Source organism: Symphalangus syndactylus, chromosome 2 (assembly GCF_028878055.3).
Source record: "Symphalangus syndactylus isolate Jambi chromosome 2, NHGRI_mSymSyn1-v2.1_pri, whole genome shotgun sequence".
NCBI lineage: Eukaryota > Metazoa > Chordata > Mammalia > Primates > Hylobatidae > Symphalangus > Symphalangus syndactylus.
Genome location: NC_072424.2, coordinates 129,131,780 through 129,150,748, shown reverse-complemented (window position 1 = coordinate 129,150,748; position 18,969 = coordinate 129,131,780). Strand labels below are relative to the sequence as shown.

The 18,969-nt window shown below is 41.8% G+C and overlaps 1 protein-coding gene across 5 annotated transcripts in view; it reads left to right on the top strand.

The window, feature by feature from the left end:
- The window catches only part of RMND1 (required for meiotic nuclear division 1 homolog), a 46,430-nt gene extending 27,992 nt beyond the window's left edge, over positions 1-18,438 (top strand). Inside the window, exons 8-13 of one of the 5 annotated variants that reach the window (XR_008654804.2) lie at positions 694-758; positions 1,974-2,050; positions 5,920-6,040; positions 11,638-11,748; positions 12,383-12,441; positions 17,473-17,589. Coding sequence is in view for 3 of the 5 variants with exons in the window: in XM_055267552.2 (XP_055123527.2) it covers positions 694-758; positions 1,974-2,050; positions 5,920-6,040; positions 17,473-17,589; positions 18,042-18,074 (413 nt within the window). In the remaining 2 variants the exon portion in view is untranslated. Of the gene's footprint in view, positions 1-693; positions 759-1,973; positions 2,051-2,922; positions 3,391-5,919; positions 6,041-7,776; positions 9,266-11,637; positions 11,749-12,382; positions 12,442-17,472; positions 17,590-18,041 lie in introns of those variants that run through there. The other 4 variants (XR_008654806.2, XM_055267552.2, XM_063632417.1 and 1 more) reach the window with 4 other exon arrangements.
- Positions 18,439-18,969: the final 531 nt, after the last annotated feature.

The window sequence follows — 18,969 nt, the reverse complement described above, 5'->3', positions numbered from 1 at the left end:
AAAGTATTTTTTAGATGATGATTAAATTAGCCTTTGTTTTTTTCTCTTCTCTCCATGCGATTGTTATTCTTAGATAGTCTCTAACCCAGACAGAGAAGCCCAGCCTTGTGTGACTGGGCACAGGTCCCGGTGTAGAAAAACATACTCTAGTGTTTCATAGGAATGGGACCCAGAGTCACAGTGGCTGTAAGTTGGTTCTGAAAGATCCACATCCTGAATAAAACTATACAAGTTCTTTAAGAATTTCTTCTGCCGGTAGTCTACCTTAGGTGGCTGCTGCAGCATCCTGTCCATCCCACTCTGAGGGGCTTTGGAGATTTCTGAGGTTTACTGTTAGTCCTGAGGAGTGAAGGGGAGGCCAGGGAAGTCTTAGTCCTGCCCTATCTGCAGAGCTACCCATGGTATCAAGGTGTACCCTACCCTCCTCAGTTTCCAAGATGTAATATTAGAAAATCAAGAGTTCTACTAAATGTAGCTTTGGTCTTCCAATAGGGCATGGAAAGCGATTCAGTTTCCTCTGTCCACTTTAATTCTGTCCTTTATGATAATTAACTATTCTTAAACTATATTTTCAAGGTTTTAGTACTTTTTCTTAAACTATTATTGAAATAGTAGTGAAGATGCTGTGCAATTATGTATTTTATATAAATGTGAATATGATGATAAATGTTCCATTATTAATTTTTTTCCCAGTAAAACTGGCAATTTGGGAAGCATCACTGGATAAATTTATTGAATCTATTCAGTCAATTCCTGAGGTAACTATATCAATTCTATGCTTATTCAAGGATTGATTTTTATATGGAAAAAATATGAATTTCCCAGTATAACAATATATAGCTGTCCATCAGTATCCATCGGAGATTTGTTCCAAGATCCCACTGGATACCAGAATCTACCAGTGTCCAAGTCCCTGATATAAAATGGTATATATTTGCATATAACCTATGCATATCCTCATGTATACTTTCAACCATCTCTAGATTACTTAAAATACCTAATATAATGTAAATACTATATAAATAGTTGTTATACTGTATTGTTTAGGAAATAATAACAAGAAAAAACAGTTTGTACATGTTCAGTGCAGATGCAACCATTCTTTTTTCTCTAAATATTGTCAATTTGCAGTTGGTTGAATCTGCAGTTGCAGAACTTATAGAGGGCCGATTGTTTAGGAGTACAACATTATTATAAACAATAAGAAAGCTACACTAAACTTAAGAACTCCCAGTTACATATAAAATGACAAATTAAGAAACTTCATATTGATTACTTTTTACTTTTTAAAACTTCAAATTGTTTCCTCTGTTGGTGCAGTATTTTTTTTTTTTAATATTAATATAATTGAAATGGGATCTGGCCATGTTGCCCAGGCTGGTCTCGAACTCCTGGCCTGAAGCAGTCCTCCTGCCTCGGCCTCCCAAAGTTCTAGCATTACAGGCCATGAGCCACCATACCCATCAGTTGCAGTATTTTTAATGTAACTGAATTAAAGAAAAAAGTGAAATGTTTCCTCTCTGAGAATGGAAATTATGACCACTTTTCCTGATTTAAGAAAGTGTTTTGCTAAACTATGAGAAAAACAGTGGTATGAAAAATACATATAAAGTTATATTAAAATTTCAGTATACATTAAAAATCATCTTATTGTAATTAACTGTGTCTTTATTGTGAAAGAGTAATCTAATTATACTTCGGAAAGGAGGCCCTGCTTTTCTACTAAGAGATTAGGAATGTATATATCCTATGAAATGCTGATGAGAAGGGAAATGAAAAAAGAGAATATACAATTTCTACCTAATAAAATTATGAAATTTCAAGGTGAGTTAAGACAATCTGGGAGACAGCCATCCTAAAAAGTATTTACATAAGATCCAAATTATGCCACTTCAGATTTTGCCCTGTTGACCTAATGCTTATTAGAAAGAGAGATACATGGTTTTTTGGTTTTCCGATTCCCTCTCAACTAGGCTTTAAAAGCTGGGAAGAAAGTGAAACTATCTCATGAAGAAGTTATGCAGAAAATCGGTGAACTCTTTGCCCTAAGGTAAAAGTTTTCTCTCTAAATAAAATATTTCATATATTTAACAGTCTCAAGAAAACATTCCCATAGTTCTGTGGTGACGAGCAAACATTTACACCTTTATGGGAACTGTAGCTGTTTTCATTTCATTGATTATAAGCAGGGAGAACTCTTACCCATTAGAAGTAGTTGGGCTATGTTAAGACTGTACTGAAAGAAATTACGCATGTGCAAAAGAGATCACGATTCATCTACATTAAACCCACATTAAGGAGCGCAGTAGGTGTTCTTTGAAGGTAGAAAGACATATTCCCAAATTTGGTTAACGGGAATTCTCTGTAAAAATGTATCACTGCATCATAATGCTAAATAGACCTAATTGCTACAGAAAAGTTTCTTTGAATCCGAGACACCAAGATGCCACTGGAGAGAAAAACTGCTGCCAGTTAAACTATGACAATACTTTTTTTATCAGAGGATTAAAATTTTACACTTACTGAAATAGCTTTTAGTCTTAGCTGGATATAAATTATATCACATTCCCTCTTGGGCATATATGAAAAGGAAAGCATAAGAAAATAAATTATTTAAGGCAAAGACAAGTAAGTCTCAACTGCCACCTGTCAGACACCATTAATTTTAAGATGCCTCGAGATGTTAAAATGGGAATAACTGTGTCTAAAAACTGATGAATCATTTTAAATAAGTGTCTGGAAAGGTTTTCAGCTTATTTTATTCTTGTAGTTGTCCCAGGATTTATGGAATGAAACATCCCAGATGTTAGTGTTTTTCTCACAGGCAGCATTGTCCAGTTTATCCCTTCTAGCATGTGGAATGAGTTACCAGAGCTCATTGCAAATGTTCACCTAAGACTTGTTTTTCCATATTCTCCTTAGATGCTCTGCCTGGAGAGGAGAAGTGGTACGGTGTTTCATTGTCTGTGTATCTCTCATAGTACAGGACCTCTAGTTCAGGGTACCAACAAAACTTAAAAACCCATCCATCAGGAGCATCCTGCAGCAGATCTGAAGCTGCAAATTCTCTGAGAAGTAGGGTAGAGAGATTATTCTCTCCTCTTCTCTTTGTCATGCAAGCAGAAATTGATGTAGTGAATTATAATATCCAAACTGAATAATCAGGACTAAATATATGTAGGTTTGTAAATAATTTCTATAAAGGCTTACTTTTATTATCCTGTTTCCTTACCTGTACAATAGAAATGCTTATTTGTTAATACAAGGAATGTGATACATCTGTGAAAACAAACATGGCAAATAATATTAGATTAAAAAAACTAAATCTAAATTTATATAGGATATGATCCCATTTGTGTAAGCAAATAAAAATATTCATGTTTATATGCATACACATGTACATGTGTTTGCTTGCACACACATGCATGTATGAATACAGAAAGATCTGGAAATACACAGCCAAGTGTCTCTACAGGCCTGTCCTTGGGGAGAATAAAGGATTTAAGTCGTGTGGTAGCATAAGAGGGCCTACCATTATTTTTCTGAATCCTTCTGTAGGATATTTTCCTTTTTTTTTTTTTATCGTGAACAAGTATGTATGTGTTACTTTTTTTTTATTATTATTTTTAAGACAGGGTCTTGCCTTGTCACCCAGACTAGAGTGCAGTGGCATGATCATAGCTCACTGAAGCCTTGATCTCCTGGGCTCAGGGATTCCTCCTGCCTCACCCTCCTGGGTAGCTGGGACCACAGGAGTGCTCCACCACACCCAGCTAATTTTAAAAATAATCTGTAGAGACAGGGTCTCAAACCCTTGCTCAAGCGATCCTCCTCCCTTGGCCTCCCAAAGTGCTGGGATTACAGGTGTGAGCCACCACATCAGTTTATGTGTACGTTTATGACTTAGATTTTTATTTAGTTAAACATCTAAGTGTAAGGCCAGGCACAGTGGCTCACACCTGTAATGCCAGCACTTTGGGAGGCTGAGACAGGTGGATTGCTTGAGGCCGGGAGCTCGAGACCAGCCTGGCTAACATGATGAAACCCCATCTCTACCAAAAATACAAAAATTAGCCAGGAATGGTGGTGTGTGCCTGTGATCTCAGCTTCTTGGGAGGCTGAGGCACGAGAATTGCTTGAACCCAGGAGGCAAAGGTTGCAGTGAGCCAGGATCACGCCACTGCACTGCAGCCTGGGCGACAGAGCAAGATTCGGTCTCTAAAAAGAAAAAGACTGGGCATGGTGGCTCGCGCCTGTAATCCCAACACTTTGGGAGGCCGAGGCCGGTGGATCATCTGAGGTCAGGAGTTCAAGACCAGCCTGACCAACATGGAGAAACCCCATCTCTACTAAAAATACAAAATTAGCCGGGCGTGGTAGCACATGCCTGTAATCCCAGCTACTCGGGAGGCTGAGGCAGGAGAATTGCTTGAACCCAAGAGGTGGAGGTTGTGGTGAGCCGAGATCGCGCCAGTGCACTCCAGCCTGGGCAACAAGAACAAAACTCTGTCTCAGAAAAAAAAGTAAGCGCAGACTTCTTATATTCAAATGTAGAAATTAAGAGAGAGAGCATGTATGTGTATGCTTGCTTGTCTAGTGTTTGCATAAACACTGGAAATATACAGAGGAAACTAGAAGGGATTACTGATAGGGAAAGATACAGATAAGAATAAGAGTAAGATTTATCAATTTTTGCCTGTTTATATCTTGATCTGCTCAGGAGGCTGAGGCAGGAATATCACTTGAGCCCAGGAGTTTGAGGCTGCAGTAAGCTATGATTGTGTCACTGCACTCCAAACTGGGTGACATATGAAGACGTTATCTCTAAAAAAATTTTTTTAATAAAAAACAAAAAAGTGTATACATATTAAATTTTTTTTTTATTTGAGTTGAGTTCTCACTCTGTTGCCCAGGCTGGAGTACAGTGTCACAGTCTTGGCTCACTGCAGCCTCTGCCTCCCAGGTTCACATGATCCTCCCACCTCAGCCTCCCAAGTAGCTGGGACTACAGGCATACACCACCACACCTGGCTAGTTTTTGTATTTTTTGTAGAGATAGGGTTTCGCCATGCTGTCCAGGTTGGTCTCGAACTCACAGACTCAAGCAATCTGCCCGTCTTGGCCTTCCAAAGTGCTGGGATTACAGGCATGAACCACCATGCCTGGCCCTAAAATTTTTAATTAAAAAAAAGAAGCTTAGGCTGGGCATGGTGGCTCACGCCTGTAATCCCAGCACTTTGGGAGGCTGAGGTGGGCAGATCACGTGAGGTTAGGAGTTCGAGACCAGCCTGGCCAACTTGGTAAAACCCTTTCTCTACTAAAAATACAAAAAATTAGCCAGGCGTGATGGTAGGCGCCTGTAATCCCAGCTACTTGGGAGGCTGAGGCAGGAGAATCGCTTAAATCTGGGAGGCAGAGGTTGCAGTGAGCTGAGATCGTGCCATTGTACTCCATCCAGCCTGGGTGACAAGAGTGACTCTGTCTCAAAAATAAAAATAAAAATTGAAAACAAAATGAGTTTTTTTCTGTCTACTTCATAAATAATGTTGGTATTAAAGATTGAATTAATTTGATTCAGAAGTTTGAAACCCATTTGTAAATTTTATTTACATGTTTGTTGGAAGTATTTTGCAAAGGTCAGCGTTAACAAATGTTTTCAGCCGGATGCAATGCCACATGCCTGTAGTTCCAGCTACATGGGAGGCTGAGGCAGGAGGACAGCTTGAGCCCAGGAGTTCAGTTTGCAGTGAGTTGTGATCACACCACTGCACTCCATCCCGGGTAACATAGCAAGACCCTCTCTCTTACCAAAAAAAAAAAAAGAGTTTTCATAAAGCACTAAGTAAATATTAAATATAATAGAAACAATGATTTTTAATTCAAGATAAATAAAAAGTTATAATTTTCCCTTTTTTAAAGGCACCATATAAACTTGAGTTCAGACTTCTTGATTACTCCTGATTTCTACTGGGACAGAGAAAACCTGGAAGGACTTTATGATAAAACGTGTCAATTCCTTAGCATTGCCCGAAGAGTTAAGGTACATATTTTGCACTTTTAATGAGAGAAAAAGACACGTTGTCGCCTATAAGTTGAATATGTTTAACTGCTTGCAGAGAAATATCTTGCTTGACTTCCATTGAAATCTCTTTATATTTCCCCTTCTTGTCCTCTGTACAGTCACTTCAATTTTTTATGTCAAAGGATCTTCTAATATTAGCTCTACAGACTAGATAAGGTTGGTGAATAAGATGAGAGTTTGGAAGCCTAGTGGTCCATCAGGAAGTTCTTGTCAAGTTTCAAGCAAGAGTTCATGACTGATCCTGATCTGTCATGGTGACAGTGAGAATAGAAATAAATTTAAGAAAGAATCATATAAGACAAATCAAGTGATGGGTAGTGGCAGGCCATGGAGAAGGAAGAATAAAGGATGACTGATGTTTGCCTGGAGGTGACAAGTACAAAGGTGGAAAAACAATAATGAGAGGTCAGAGAGGGGAGGTAACAGACTAAATCTAAGATATGCTGAGATTAGAGTAGCAACGAGATATCCAATTAGCTCCGTCATGCAGGCATTTAGAAGGGCAGAAGCAAAGTCGAGAAGAGAGATGTGTATTAAGAAATTCCCAGCACTTTGGGAGGCCGAGGCAGATGGATCACCTGAGGTCGGGAGTTTGAGACCAGCCTGGCCAACATGGCGAAACCCTGTCTCTACTAAAAATACAAAAATTAGCCAGGCATGGTGGCACACACCTGCAGTCCCAGCTACTCAAGAGGCTGAGGCAGAAGAATCACTTGAACCCAGGAGGCGGAGGTTGCAGTAAGCCGAGGTCAAGCCACTGCACTCCAGCCTGGATGACAGAGCGAGACTCCGTCTCAAAAAAAAAAAAAAAAAAAAAAGCTGTAGTGATGGAGGTAGACCACATGGGGAAAGAGCATAGAAAACAGAAAATTGACATTAGTACAATGTCCGCACATAGTTCTGTGACATTTCGCCACATCTGTAGATCCATGCAACCACATGATCAAGACACAAAACTGTGCCAGGTGCGGTGGCTCATGCCTGTAACCCCAGCACTTTGTGAGGCCAGAGGTGGGCAGATCACTTGAGGTCAAGAGTTCAAGACCAGCTTGGCCAATATGGTAAAACCCCATCTCTACTAAAAATACAAAAATTAGCTGGGTGTGGTGGCACGTGCCTGTAGTCCCAGCTACTCGGGAGGCTGAGGCAGCAGAATCGCTTGAACCCAGGAAGTGGAGGTTGCAGTGAGCTGAGATCGTGCCATTGCACTCCAGCCTGGGTGTCGCAGCGAGACTCCATCTCAAAAAAACAAAACAAAAAGACACAAAACTGTTTTATCACCACACAGTTCTTCCTCATGCTACCCTGTATAGTCACACTGCCCTCCCCCTACCCGGACTGTCCCTAACCCCTGGCAGTGAGTAATCTCTTCTCCATCTCCATAATTTTGTCATTTTGAGGATGTTATATAGATAGTCATACAGTATGTGACTTTTTTTTTTTTTTTTTTTGAGACAGAGTCTCACTCTGTTGCCCAGGCTGGAGTGCAGTGGCTCGATCTTGGCTCACTGCAAGCTCTGCCTCCCGGGTTCACGCCATTCTCCTGCCTCAGCCTCCCGAGTAGCTGGGACTACAGGCACCTGCCACCACGCCCAGCTAATTTTTTTTTGTATTTTTAGTAGAGACGGGGTTTCACTGGGTTAGCCAGGATGGTCTTGATCTGTATGTGACTTTTTAACTGGCTTTTTTCACAGAGCATAATGCCCTCAACTTGGATCCATCCAAATTGTTGCTTGTATCAAAGTTCCTGTCTTCCTGTGGTTGCTGAAACATTTTTTTGGTATTTCATTTTGATGTTACTTTTTAGTATATCTTGTTGCATAGATATTTAGTAGTTGCTCTGGTTATTACATCATATGTATATAATTTATTACAATCTACTGATTTCAACATCTTGCAGATTAAATGAAGTATAGAATCTTTATTTCCCTAATGGATGATTGGATGCAGAAAAAAAAAAAAGAATCCTTATTTCTTTTATATTCCTTTACCCTTCCCTATTTATAATTTTCTTAACTATTCTTCTGCAGACATAGAAAACTTCATCAGATGTTATAATTTTTGCTTCAACCATCAAACATAATTTAGAAAACTAAGAAAAGTCTGTTGTATGTGCCCATGTTTTTATTCTTTCTGTTCTTTTTTCCTTCTGATCTTCTAAGATTTCTTTTACTGTTTTTTTTTTCAAGAACTTTGTTTAGCCATTCTTTTAAGGTAAGTCTAGTGAGACAGATTCTCTTAGTTTGTCTTCATCTGAGAGTGTATTAATTTTCACTTCATTCTTGAAGGATATTTTCCTAGAAATAGGATTCTACATAGACAGTTTGCTTTCAGCACCTGAAAAATGCCGTGCCACTTCCTTCTGACCTCCATGGTTTCTGATAGGAAATCTGCCATAATTCTATGACATGTACGTTTTATCTTTTATTATCATTTCACAAGGTCTTTGAGGCTCTGTTCACTTCTTTTCCAGTATATTTTGTCTCTGTTAAGATTGGGTAATGTCCTTTGTTTCATCTTCTAGTTGATTGATTCCTTCCTCTGTTACATTCATTCTGCTGCCCATCCTTGAGTTTTTTATTTCATTTATTGTATTTTTCAGTTCTAAAATTTCCATGTTTTTTTGTTTGTATCTTCTGTTTCTTTGCAGAGACTTCCTGCTTTTTCATTTGTTTCAAATGTGTTCAGAATTGCTTGTTGAATCATTTTTATGATGGTTGCTCTAACATCATCTAATAATACCTAACCTCAGATACCTCTTGATGTTAGCGTCTACTGATTGTCTTTTCGTATTCCCTCCAACTAATTTTAATACCTCCAGTTTCCCTCATTGCATCAAGTGTTCTGGCTTGATATACAAGGTCCTTCCTATTGTATCCCTTTTTCAATCATATTTCCTACCAATCCCACATTCACCTTCTTTCACATCAAAAATAAATGACTAGCCTGGGAAACACAATGAGACCTCATTTCTACTAACCTTTTTTTTTTAAAAAATTAGCCAGGTATAATGGCATGTGCCTGTAGTCTCAGCTACCCTAGGAGGCTGAGGCAGGAGGATTGCTTTAGCCCAGGAGTTTGAGGCTGCAGTGAGCCACTACATCCCAGTCTAGGTGACAGAGTGAGACCCTGTTTCAAAAAAATAAAAATAAAAAATACATGATTTATAATTTCAAAAACCTACCATGGCTTATTGAATGCTATGTTCCACTTTAGTGTCTACTTTTTTTCCTCTAAGCTAGACACTGCCCCTTGCAAAACCACATCAAAGGTATCTGCAGTTGTCACTGATCTTGGTACCACCTATTCCTCTGTAGATGTCTTCCAGCACAGGACAGTAGAGATCATCACCACTGGTCAGGGCAAGAAAACCAAGCTATGTTGCTTTTAGCTGACACAGCAAGTTTGATTAGTGATGGTTTAGGAATCAAATTCAGTGGACTCCATCAACACAGTTTTAGATACCAAAGGTGTAATTAGACACCGATTTGACAATCCAACTGAATGGTCAAACATGAAAAGCACTGGACTTTCCTGGTTGTCAACTGTGCACACAGGCTGAAGATCCAGAGGAGGTAAGGGAGGAATACTAAAAGCTTTATACAGTTGAGGTATTTCCTGTGGTTGTGTTAGCTATTGCTGTGTAACAAATTACCCCAAAACTTGGTGGACTGAAACACCACTTACTGGCTGGGCACGGTGGCTCACGCCTGTTACCCCAACACTTTGGTAGGCCAAGGCAGGCAGATCACATGAGGCCAGTTCAAGACCAGCCTGGCCAACATGGTGAAACCCCGTAAATTAGTCGGGCATGGTGGCGTGCACCTGTAGTCCCAAGTAGCTGACTGGAGGCTGAGGCACGAGAATCACTTGAACCCGAGAGGCAGAGGTTGCAGTGAGCTGAGATTGCACCACTGCACTCCAGCCTGGGTGACAGAGTGAGACTTTGTCTCAAAAAAAAAAAATAAAAAAGAAACACCACTTACTATTTCAGTTTTTGTGGGTCAGGAATCAGTGCAGCTTAGCTGGGTCCTCTGATTCTGTGTTTCTCACAAGGCTGCGGTCATCTCAGAGATTCACTTCCTAGTTCACTCGTGGTTATTGGCTGGATTTGGTTCCTCTCAGGCTATTAAATTGAGGCCTCAGTTCCTCATAAGCTATTGTCTAGAGGCTTCTCCATAGAGCATCTCACAACATGGCAGCGTGCTGCATCAGAATGAACAAGTAGGGGAGTGATATGGTTTAGATCTGTATCCCTGCCCAAATCTTGTGTCGAATTGTAATGCCCCGTGTTGGAGGTGGGTCCTGGTGGGGGTGATTGAATCATCAGGGTAGATTTCTCATGAGTGGTTTAGCACCATCCCCTTGGTGCTGTTCTTGTGATAGTGAGTTCTCGCGAGGTTGTTTAAAAGTGTATAGCACCTGCATCTCCCCTTGCTCGCTCTCTTTCATTTCTGCCATGTAAGGTACCTGCTCTCCCTTCACCTTCCACCATGATTGTAAGTTTCTGGAGGCTTCCCCAGAAACCAAGCACATGCCAGCATCATGCTTCCTGTAGAATAGTGCAGAACGATGAGCGAATTAGGCCTCTTTTCTTTATAAATTACCCAGTCTCAGGTATTTCTTTATAGCAATGAGAGAATGGACTAATACAGAGAGCAAGAGAGACTGTCAGGAGAGAATGCTAGTAAAACAGAAGTCACAGTCTTTTGCAACCTAATCACAGAAGTGATTTTTGCTGCTCTCTTTGTTAAAAACAAGTTAGGGCCAGGTGCAGTGGCTCATGCTTATAATCCTAGCCCTTTGGGAGGCTGAGATGGGAGGGTCACTTGAGGCCAGGAGTTCAAGACCAGCCTGGTCAACATAGTGATACCCCCATCTCTTAAAAAAAAAAAAAATTAAAAAGCAAGTTATGGCCAGGTGTGGTGGCTCACACTTGTAATCCCAGCACTTTGGGAGGCCGAGGTGGGTGGGTCACCTGAGGTCAGGAGTTCAAGGCCAGCGTGGCTAACATGGTGAAACCCTGTCTCTACTAAAAATACAAAAATTAGCTGGGCATGGTGGCGGACACCTGTAATCCCAGCCACTTAGGAGGCTGAGGCAGGCAAATCGCTTGAACCTAAGGGGGCAGAGGTTGCAGTGAGCCAAGATCAGCCTGGATGAAACAGCAAAACTTCGTCTCAAAAAAAAAGGCAAGTTATTAGACTGAGCCTACGCTCGAGGGTAGGGGATGACACAAAGGTGAACACCAGGAGGTGGGGAGTCTTTGGGTGATATCTTAGAAATCTGCCTACCACAGTGGTTTTGAAAAAGATGGAGAAAATCCTAGAAACCTACTTTATGACCCCTGACCCACATGATCCTCATACTGCCAGTTACTTTAATGGTTGCCAGCTTCAGGCCATCAAAGATGGTGGAACCATTACTGATCTCATTGTGTTCTGAATTGTCAGCAAGCCAAATGCTGCTGCTCTCGGCTTGGACGAGAACATTAATGCCAAAATTAATTATCTGATCTTTGACCTGGGTGGCATTTTTTATCTGTCCATCCTCAGTATTCAAGATGGAATTACTGAAGTCAAGTCTACAACTGAGGATACCCACCTGAGTGAAGAATACCTTGACAACTAAATGGTCAGCTGTTTCATGGCTGAGATCAACTGCAGGTATAGAAAGGACACCCGCTGAGAACAAGCAGGCTGCCCAAGCCCCTTCTGCCTCTACTGAATGTACTCTTCATTCTGGTATCGAGGCCAATTTGAGATTGAGTCCCTCCATGAAGGGGTTCACATCTATACCTCTGTGCACATGAGCAGCTGGAAGAATTAAAAGCCACCCCAGTCCCTGGCACCCTACACCTGTGGAGAAAGCCATAAGCAATGTCACCCAGACATATCACCAGTCCTTCACGGGTGGCTCTATCTATATCCCCAAGATTTAAAATCTCCTATAGGGCCGGGTGGGCGTGGTGGCTAACACCTGTAATCCCAGCACTTTGGGAGGCCAAGGTGGGAGGATCACTTGAGGCCAGGAGTTCAAGACCAGCCTGGCCAATGTGGTGAAACCTGTCTCTATTAAAAATACAAAAATTAGCCAGGCATGGTGGTGCACGCCTGTGATCCCAGGTGCATGAGGGGCTGAGGCACAAGAATCACTTGAACTTGGGAGGCAAAGGTTCCGATGAGCTGAGATTGCACCACTGCACTCCAGCCTGGGTGACAGAGTGAGACTTATCTCCCAAAAAATAATAAACAAGATAAAGTCTCCTACAGGAAGAACTAGAACTGAATTTATTTACAGGCAGCATGATCTTGTATGTAGAAGACCTGAAAGAATCTACAAAGAAGCTACCAGAATAAGTGAGTTTATCAAGGTTTCAACATCAATGTGTAAAAACGGTTATCTTTTGTTATACTGCAAATACACAATTGGAAAATGAAATTTAAAAAATACTGTTTATAGTTAGCACCCAAAACTTGAATTACTCAGGTTTGAATTGAGTGATTCAACTATTCCAGAATAATATTAATTAATCAACTGGAGTAATCTGAGCAAGTAATTGTTCTTTATTTCATTCCCCAGTCTCACTGTGGGACATCTTTTTTGGTGTTAAGTCTTCTGCATGAGTTATGAAGCATACCTAAAAGGTCTCAAACTACATTTCTCAGAGTTTTCTCAGCATCCCAAAGGCAGTTCAGACTCGTTGGATTATGTCAAGGTTATTTAGAAGGGGTTTAGAGTTCACCCTGCCTTAGGCTCAGCATAGTGCTGGCATTATACATAATACAAAAAATAAGAATTGGTCCTGCCCTTCAGTCAGCTTTACAATCTTCTAAGAAAACAGATGGAACAGGCCGGGCGCGGTGGCTGACGCCTGTAATCCCAGCACTTTGGGAGGCCGAGGAGGGCGGATCACGAGGTCAGGAGATCCAGACTATCATGGCTAACATGGTGAGACCTCGTCTCTACTAAAAATACAAAAAAATTAGCCCGGTGTGGTGGCAGGCATCTGTAGTCCCAGCTACTCGGGAGGCTGAGGCAGGAGAATGGTGTGAATCTGGGAGGCAGAGCTTGCAGTGAGCCGAGATTGTGCCACTGCAGTCCAGCCTGGGTGACAGAGCAAGACTCCGCCTCAAAAAAAAAAAAAACAGATGGAACAAAGAGTGGCGGGGTTTTTTTTTCCCCCCTCAAAAAGTAGAAGAAAGGGTCTTGAGAAAATAGGGGTGAGTAGGCATAAGACATGCTAAAAACTTGAGTACAGAGGTCCAGATGCAGAGAGCAGTTAACACGGTGTCATGGGACAGAAACTAGTTGGCAGTGGATCCCTCGCTCCATTTTCTCACGTCAGTATCCCCTGAAGTCCTGTCATTGAGGCTTCTGTCCCCATGCCACCTACTCCGTGAACACTTGTTTGTTGTCATGACTTCTAATCCCACCTTTTCCTGGTGATTTTCAAATATCTCTCTCATCCCAGTCTCGTCTGCCTTCCAGACTTTTCCAGTTGCCCCTCAATCTCATAGATCTTCCTCATTTACGTATCTCATCGCATCCTTTTAAAAATTGTGTGTACCATTTTCCACTAGAATGTAAGCCCCATGAGATCGGAGACCATGATTATTTTCTTGCCTGTTCTTGGCAAAGGCCTCACATACAGTATGTCCTCAAAAAACATTTGTAGAATTAGTCAATGATTAAGATTTCAAAATGAAACTTTTGAAATTCCCACCCACCCCAGAAAATGGTAAACCTTTTCAGTTCTCTGTTTCAGCTCATGGGAGGACCTTCTAGCCTCACCTATCTAGTCATTCAACCAGAAACTTAAAAGTCATCTGAGTGTCCTTTTTCTCCTTCACCCTCCATATCCAGTCAAACAATCTTTTTATTTCCCTCTAAGTATCATGGATTCATTAGCAAACATTTATTGAAAGCTGTGATAGGCCCTGGGCTGGTAAAACAGGGGAATACCACACTGACCCGTCTTCAAGCCCCCAACTATTAATGTTCATCCACACAGCCCCTCATCTTCCTTTCCCACCTGGACTTGTCTGATTCCTTCTTCTCTCTCTGTCTCCAGACTGGACCTTTTTCCAGTCTCTCTGCACCCTTTGGCTGCAAGACAGAGACATGGGTCTATTTCACCATTCTGTCTCCTCTGCCCAGCACAGTACAGTAAATGTTAAAACAAGTACTTCCAGATTGAACAAAGGCCTCCCCATTACCTGCAGAATGAAGTTCAGATATTCTAGCATGACATGCTACTTTCCTATTGCTGCTTAACCTAGTGGCTTAACAAAAATTTATCATCTTACTGTTCTGTAGGTCAGAAGTCTGGCATGGCCTAAAGTTAAGATGTTGATTCCTCTTTGGAGACTGCGAGTGGAATCCATTTCCTCACCTTTTCCAGTGACTAGAGGCCACCCATATTCCTTGCTCATGGCCCCTTCCATCTAGCAAAGGCCAGTGGAATCCTCAGATTGTATCATTCTGAACTCTTCTGCCCCGCATTTCCACTTTTAAGGACCCTTGTGATTACATTGGGCTTACCCAGATAATCTAGGATTATCTCATCTTAAGGTCAGCTAATTAATAACTTTAATTTCTTATACAATCTTAATTCTCCTTTGCCATATTATATTCGCAGGTTCCAAGAATTAGGACATAAATATCTTTGGGGTGGGGGACATGGTTCTGCCTATACCATATGTAGTACACAGTACCTCTCACAATCTGGTACTAACTTTTTTTTTTTTCTGAGACGGAGTGCAATGCTGTGGTCTTGGCTCACTGCAACCGCCAACTCCCGGGTTCAAGTGATTCTCCTGCCTCAGCCTCCCAAATAGCTGAGATTACAGGTGCCCGCCACCACACCCAGCTAATTTTCTATTTTTAGTAGAGACGGGGTTTCGCTGTGTTGGCCAGGCTGCTCTTAAACTGACCTCAAGTGATCCACCTGCCTCGGCCTCCCAAAATGCTGAGATTACAGATGGGAGCCACCGCCCCCAGCTAACTTACCTTCTTAACCTCACTTCCAAGCACTTTCTTCTAGGTTGTCCACAATCTAGCTATGCTTGTCTGTATGCTGTTTCCTATGCTTGATATGCTCCATTCATCCCCCCATAACCCCACCAGCATCCCACCTTTCTTCGTGTCCACTGCCTTTTAAAGCCTAATTCACATTGCCTACCTCTGTGAAGCCTCTCCTGGTTGTTTTTTCTTTGCTCCCTTAATCTGCATGCTCGACACATACATGCCTGTATACCTAAATAAATAGAAAGCATGCTGTGGTGGTAGGGACTCTTGTGTGTGTGTGTGACGGAGTCTCGCTCTGTCGCCCAGGCTGGAGTGCAGTGGTGCAATCTTGGCTCACTGCAAGCTCTGCATCCCTGCCGGGTTCACACTTTTCTCCTGCCTCAGCCTCCCGACTGGCTGGGACAACAGGGGCCGCCACCACGCCCAGATAATTTTTTTGTATTTTTAGTAGAGATGGGGTTTTACCCTGTTAGCCAGGATGGTCTTGATCTCCTGACCTCGTGATCCTCCCGCCTCAGCCTCCCAAAGTGTTATGATTACAGATATGAGCCACCACACTCAGCCATAATGCTTTCACATTTCAGTGTGTTGTCAGATGCTTGGGTTAATTGAGGTTCGAAGCTAAGTTGTTAGACTTAATAATAGGAGACTTTGGGACGTTTAGGAGAGTTGTGGTAATATAAACAAACTAAAGTTAAGGAATAAATTGGATGATGATGAGGTAGTGGAGGAAGAAAATGTTGCCTGTTTTTTGGCCCAAGTTGAAAGAAAATGCAAGAGGCTGAATCAGTAGTCTGAAGAGAGAAGCAAGCTTAAGGATGAACATTAAAGACCAAGATCAAGCAGCCAATAGAAAGACATTAAGAAAGGGCAAGAGGAAAGGAAAAGAGGGGAAAGGAAGAGGGAAGAGGCATGCTCTACACATCTATACAGATTAGAAACTACAGGGTGACCATAACTCCTGGAAATAGGGGCAAATGGTGATGAGTGTGGTTCGGTGAGTTAGTCCTGTGGTTCCGTAAGGCAGTTTCTTTTTTTTTTTTTGGATCTCACTTTGTCACCCAGGCTGGAGTGCAGTGGTGTGATCTTGGCTCACTGCAGCCTTGACCACCTGAGCTCAAGCAATCCTCCCACCTCATCCCCGCCAAGTAGCTGGGACTACAGGCACACACCACCACAGGCACACACCACCATGCCTGGCTAATTTTTTGTAGAGACAGGGTTTCACTATGTTGCCCAGGCTGGTCTCCAACTCCTGAGCTCAAGTGCTCCTCCTGCCTCAGCCTCCCTAGGATTACAGGCATAAGCCACCGAGCCCAGCCTAGTAAGGCAGTTTAATGCTATGTGCAAAAATCGTTAACATGGTACAGTAACACATTCCAATCAACCCCCAAACACGTACCTGTGATTAACCTCTTAATGTTCACTGACCAAACCTGTAACTTCAGCATACCCCATGAGACAATGTTTTAAAATTTTGCTTCCAGGATTTACAGTAGCAAGTGATATATAAAGATATTAAGTAGTATTTAACAGTTGTCACATCCAGGCCTGGCACAGTGGCTCACGCCTGTAATCCCAGCACTTTGGGAGGCCAAGGCAGGCGGATCACAAGGTCAGGAGATCGAGACCATCCTGGCTAACACGGTGAAACCCCATCTCTACTAAAAATACAAAAATTAGCCAGGCGTGGTGGCGGGCACCTGTAGTCCCAGCTATTCAGGAGGCTGAGGCAGGAGAATGGCGTGAACCCAGGAGGCAGAGCTTGCAGTGAGCTGAGATCCGCCATTGCACTCCAGCCTGGGCAACAGAGCAAGACTCTGTCTCAAAAAAAAAAAAAAAAAGGTGTCACATCCAAATTTTGAATTCAGGGACTTTATTCTTTGAACCCCTACAGCCAGCTTGTTTGGAGGCATCGGAATGCAGAACTGTTGCAGTTCAGTTGAAAGCAATGCCATCTAGTGGTGTGTGTACAGCAGGTCAAATGTTAAGCGTAGATTTTCCTAGTAGAAAGTAAATTATCTTTAGGTCTTGCTAAAAAACATTATGTTTCAAGTTTGCCTCTTTTAACTGCTAAACAAAGGGCAGCTACTAAAAACTAGGACTCAAAAACCTATTTTTAGTTCTTCCATCAGAATCTTACAAATAGAAGAGCTTCAGTATGCAAAGTATTTCTTGCAGTTAAATCTGTACATTACAAAATGTCTCTGGATGGATTCACAAGAAACTGATAATGTTGCTGGCTGCCTTTGGGGAGAGGACTGAGGAGCAGGATTTTTCACTGTATAGCTACAGAATTTTTATGCGTATGACCGTATTAAATTGTTTAAATACATGTTACTAAAATTTGTCTTACACAGGTCATGAATGAAAAACTTCAGCACTGCATGGAACTAACAGATCTAATGCGGAATCACCTGAATGAGAAGAGGGCACTCCGCTTGGAGTGGATGATCGTCATCCTCATTACCATAGAGGTAAGATGGAAATGCTATGTACCATCATCAGTTACCATCTCTTCACAAATATAGAGGCTATGCTAATAAGATTGTTTAAGATAGAAAATTATTAGCAGGAAAGAGGCTGATTTTGTTGTCACTACTAACTCTACTTGGAAGTTTCAAATTACTGTTTGCAAATGCATTAAAAGTAATTTTTGAAAAGGTTCCACTTTTTAAAATTTGAGAGTAGACCTCAAGGTTCTGTTTTTAAAGACAGCATTTGGAAAAGGTTCTAGCTGTGAATTTGTAATGTACAGTTCAACATCAAATCAAGCACCCGTGCCTCCAATTCATAGGTTGCCACGTGAGAAAGGGCAAACATTTACCTTACTTCAGGAGCATTTCTCATTGATCACTATCTTGGAAGTCATTTTAGTTTGTACCCATAATTTGCCCATCATGAAATAATTCTCACTTTTTATTCTAAGGTAATGTTTGAGCTGGGACGAGTATTTTTCTGATCAAGTGATAACCAAAGTGTCACTGCAAGAGATATTCAAGTTCTACAATCAAAAATTAAATGTTCGGCCGGGCGCGGTGGCTCATGCCTGTAATCCCAGCACTTTTGGAGGCCAAGAAGGGTGGCTCATTTGAGGCCAGGAGCTCAAGACAAGCCTGGCCAACATGGTGAAACCCTGTGTCTACCAAAAATACAAGAATTAGCCAGGTGTGGCACACGCCCGTCATCTCAGCTACTTGGGAGGCTGAGGCAGATCTCTTGAACTTGGGAGGCGGAGGTTCCAGTGAGCTAAGATCACACCACTGTACTCCAGCCAGGGCGACAGTGAGACTGAGTCTCAAAAATAAAAAATAAATAAATGTTCACTACTGGGTGATCATTTAATAGGTGTTTTTTTAATCAAGAAATTTTCAGTCCCCAATATATTGTGTGAATTAAAATTATGTAGAATCTAGTGTTTGCATCTACATCACTGACAATTCAAAAGGAAAATATTTCCATTAAGAACTTTGGAAAACCTTAGCATCTAGGAAATCTTGGCAAATCTTGGCAGATACTTCTTAGTCAAAGGACTTACTTACATTTTAGACACCACAACTTAACCTATCCCCAGGGAATCCCATCATGGCCCTGGCTAAGAGAATCATACAGGAGCTCAAGTGTTGAAATCAATATATATAGACTGGGTGCAGTGGCTCACGCCTGTAATCCCAACATTTTGGGAGGCCGAGGTGGGTGGATCACAAGGTCAGGAGATCGAGACCATCCTGGCTAACATAACACGGTGAAATCCTGTCTCTACTAAAAATACAAAAAATTAGCCGGGTGTGGTGGCAGGCGCCTGCAGTCCCAGCTACTCAGGAGGCTGAGGCAGAATGGCATGAACCCGGGAGGCG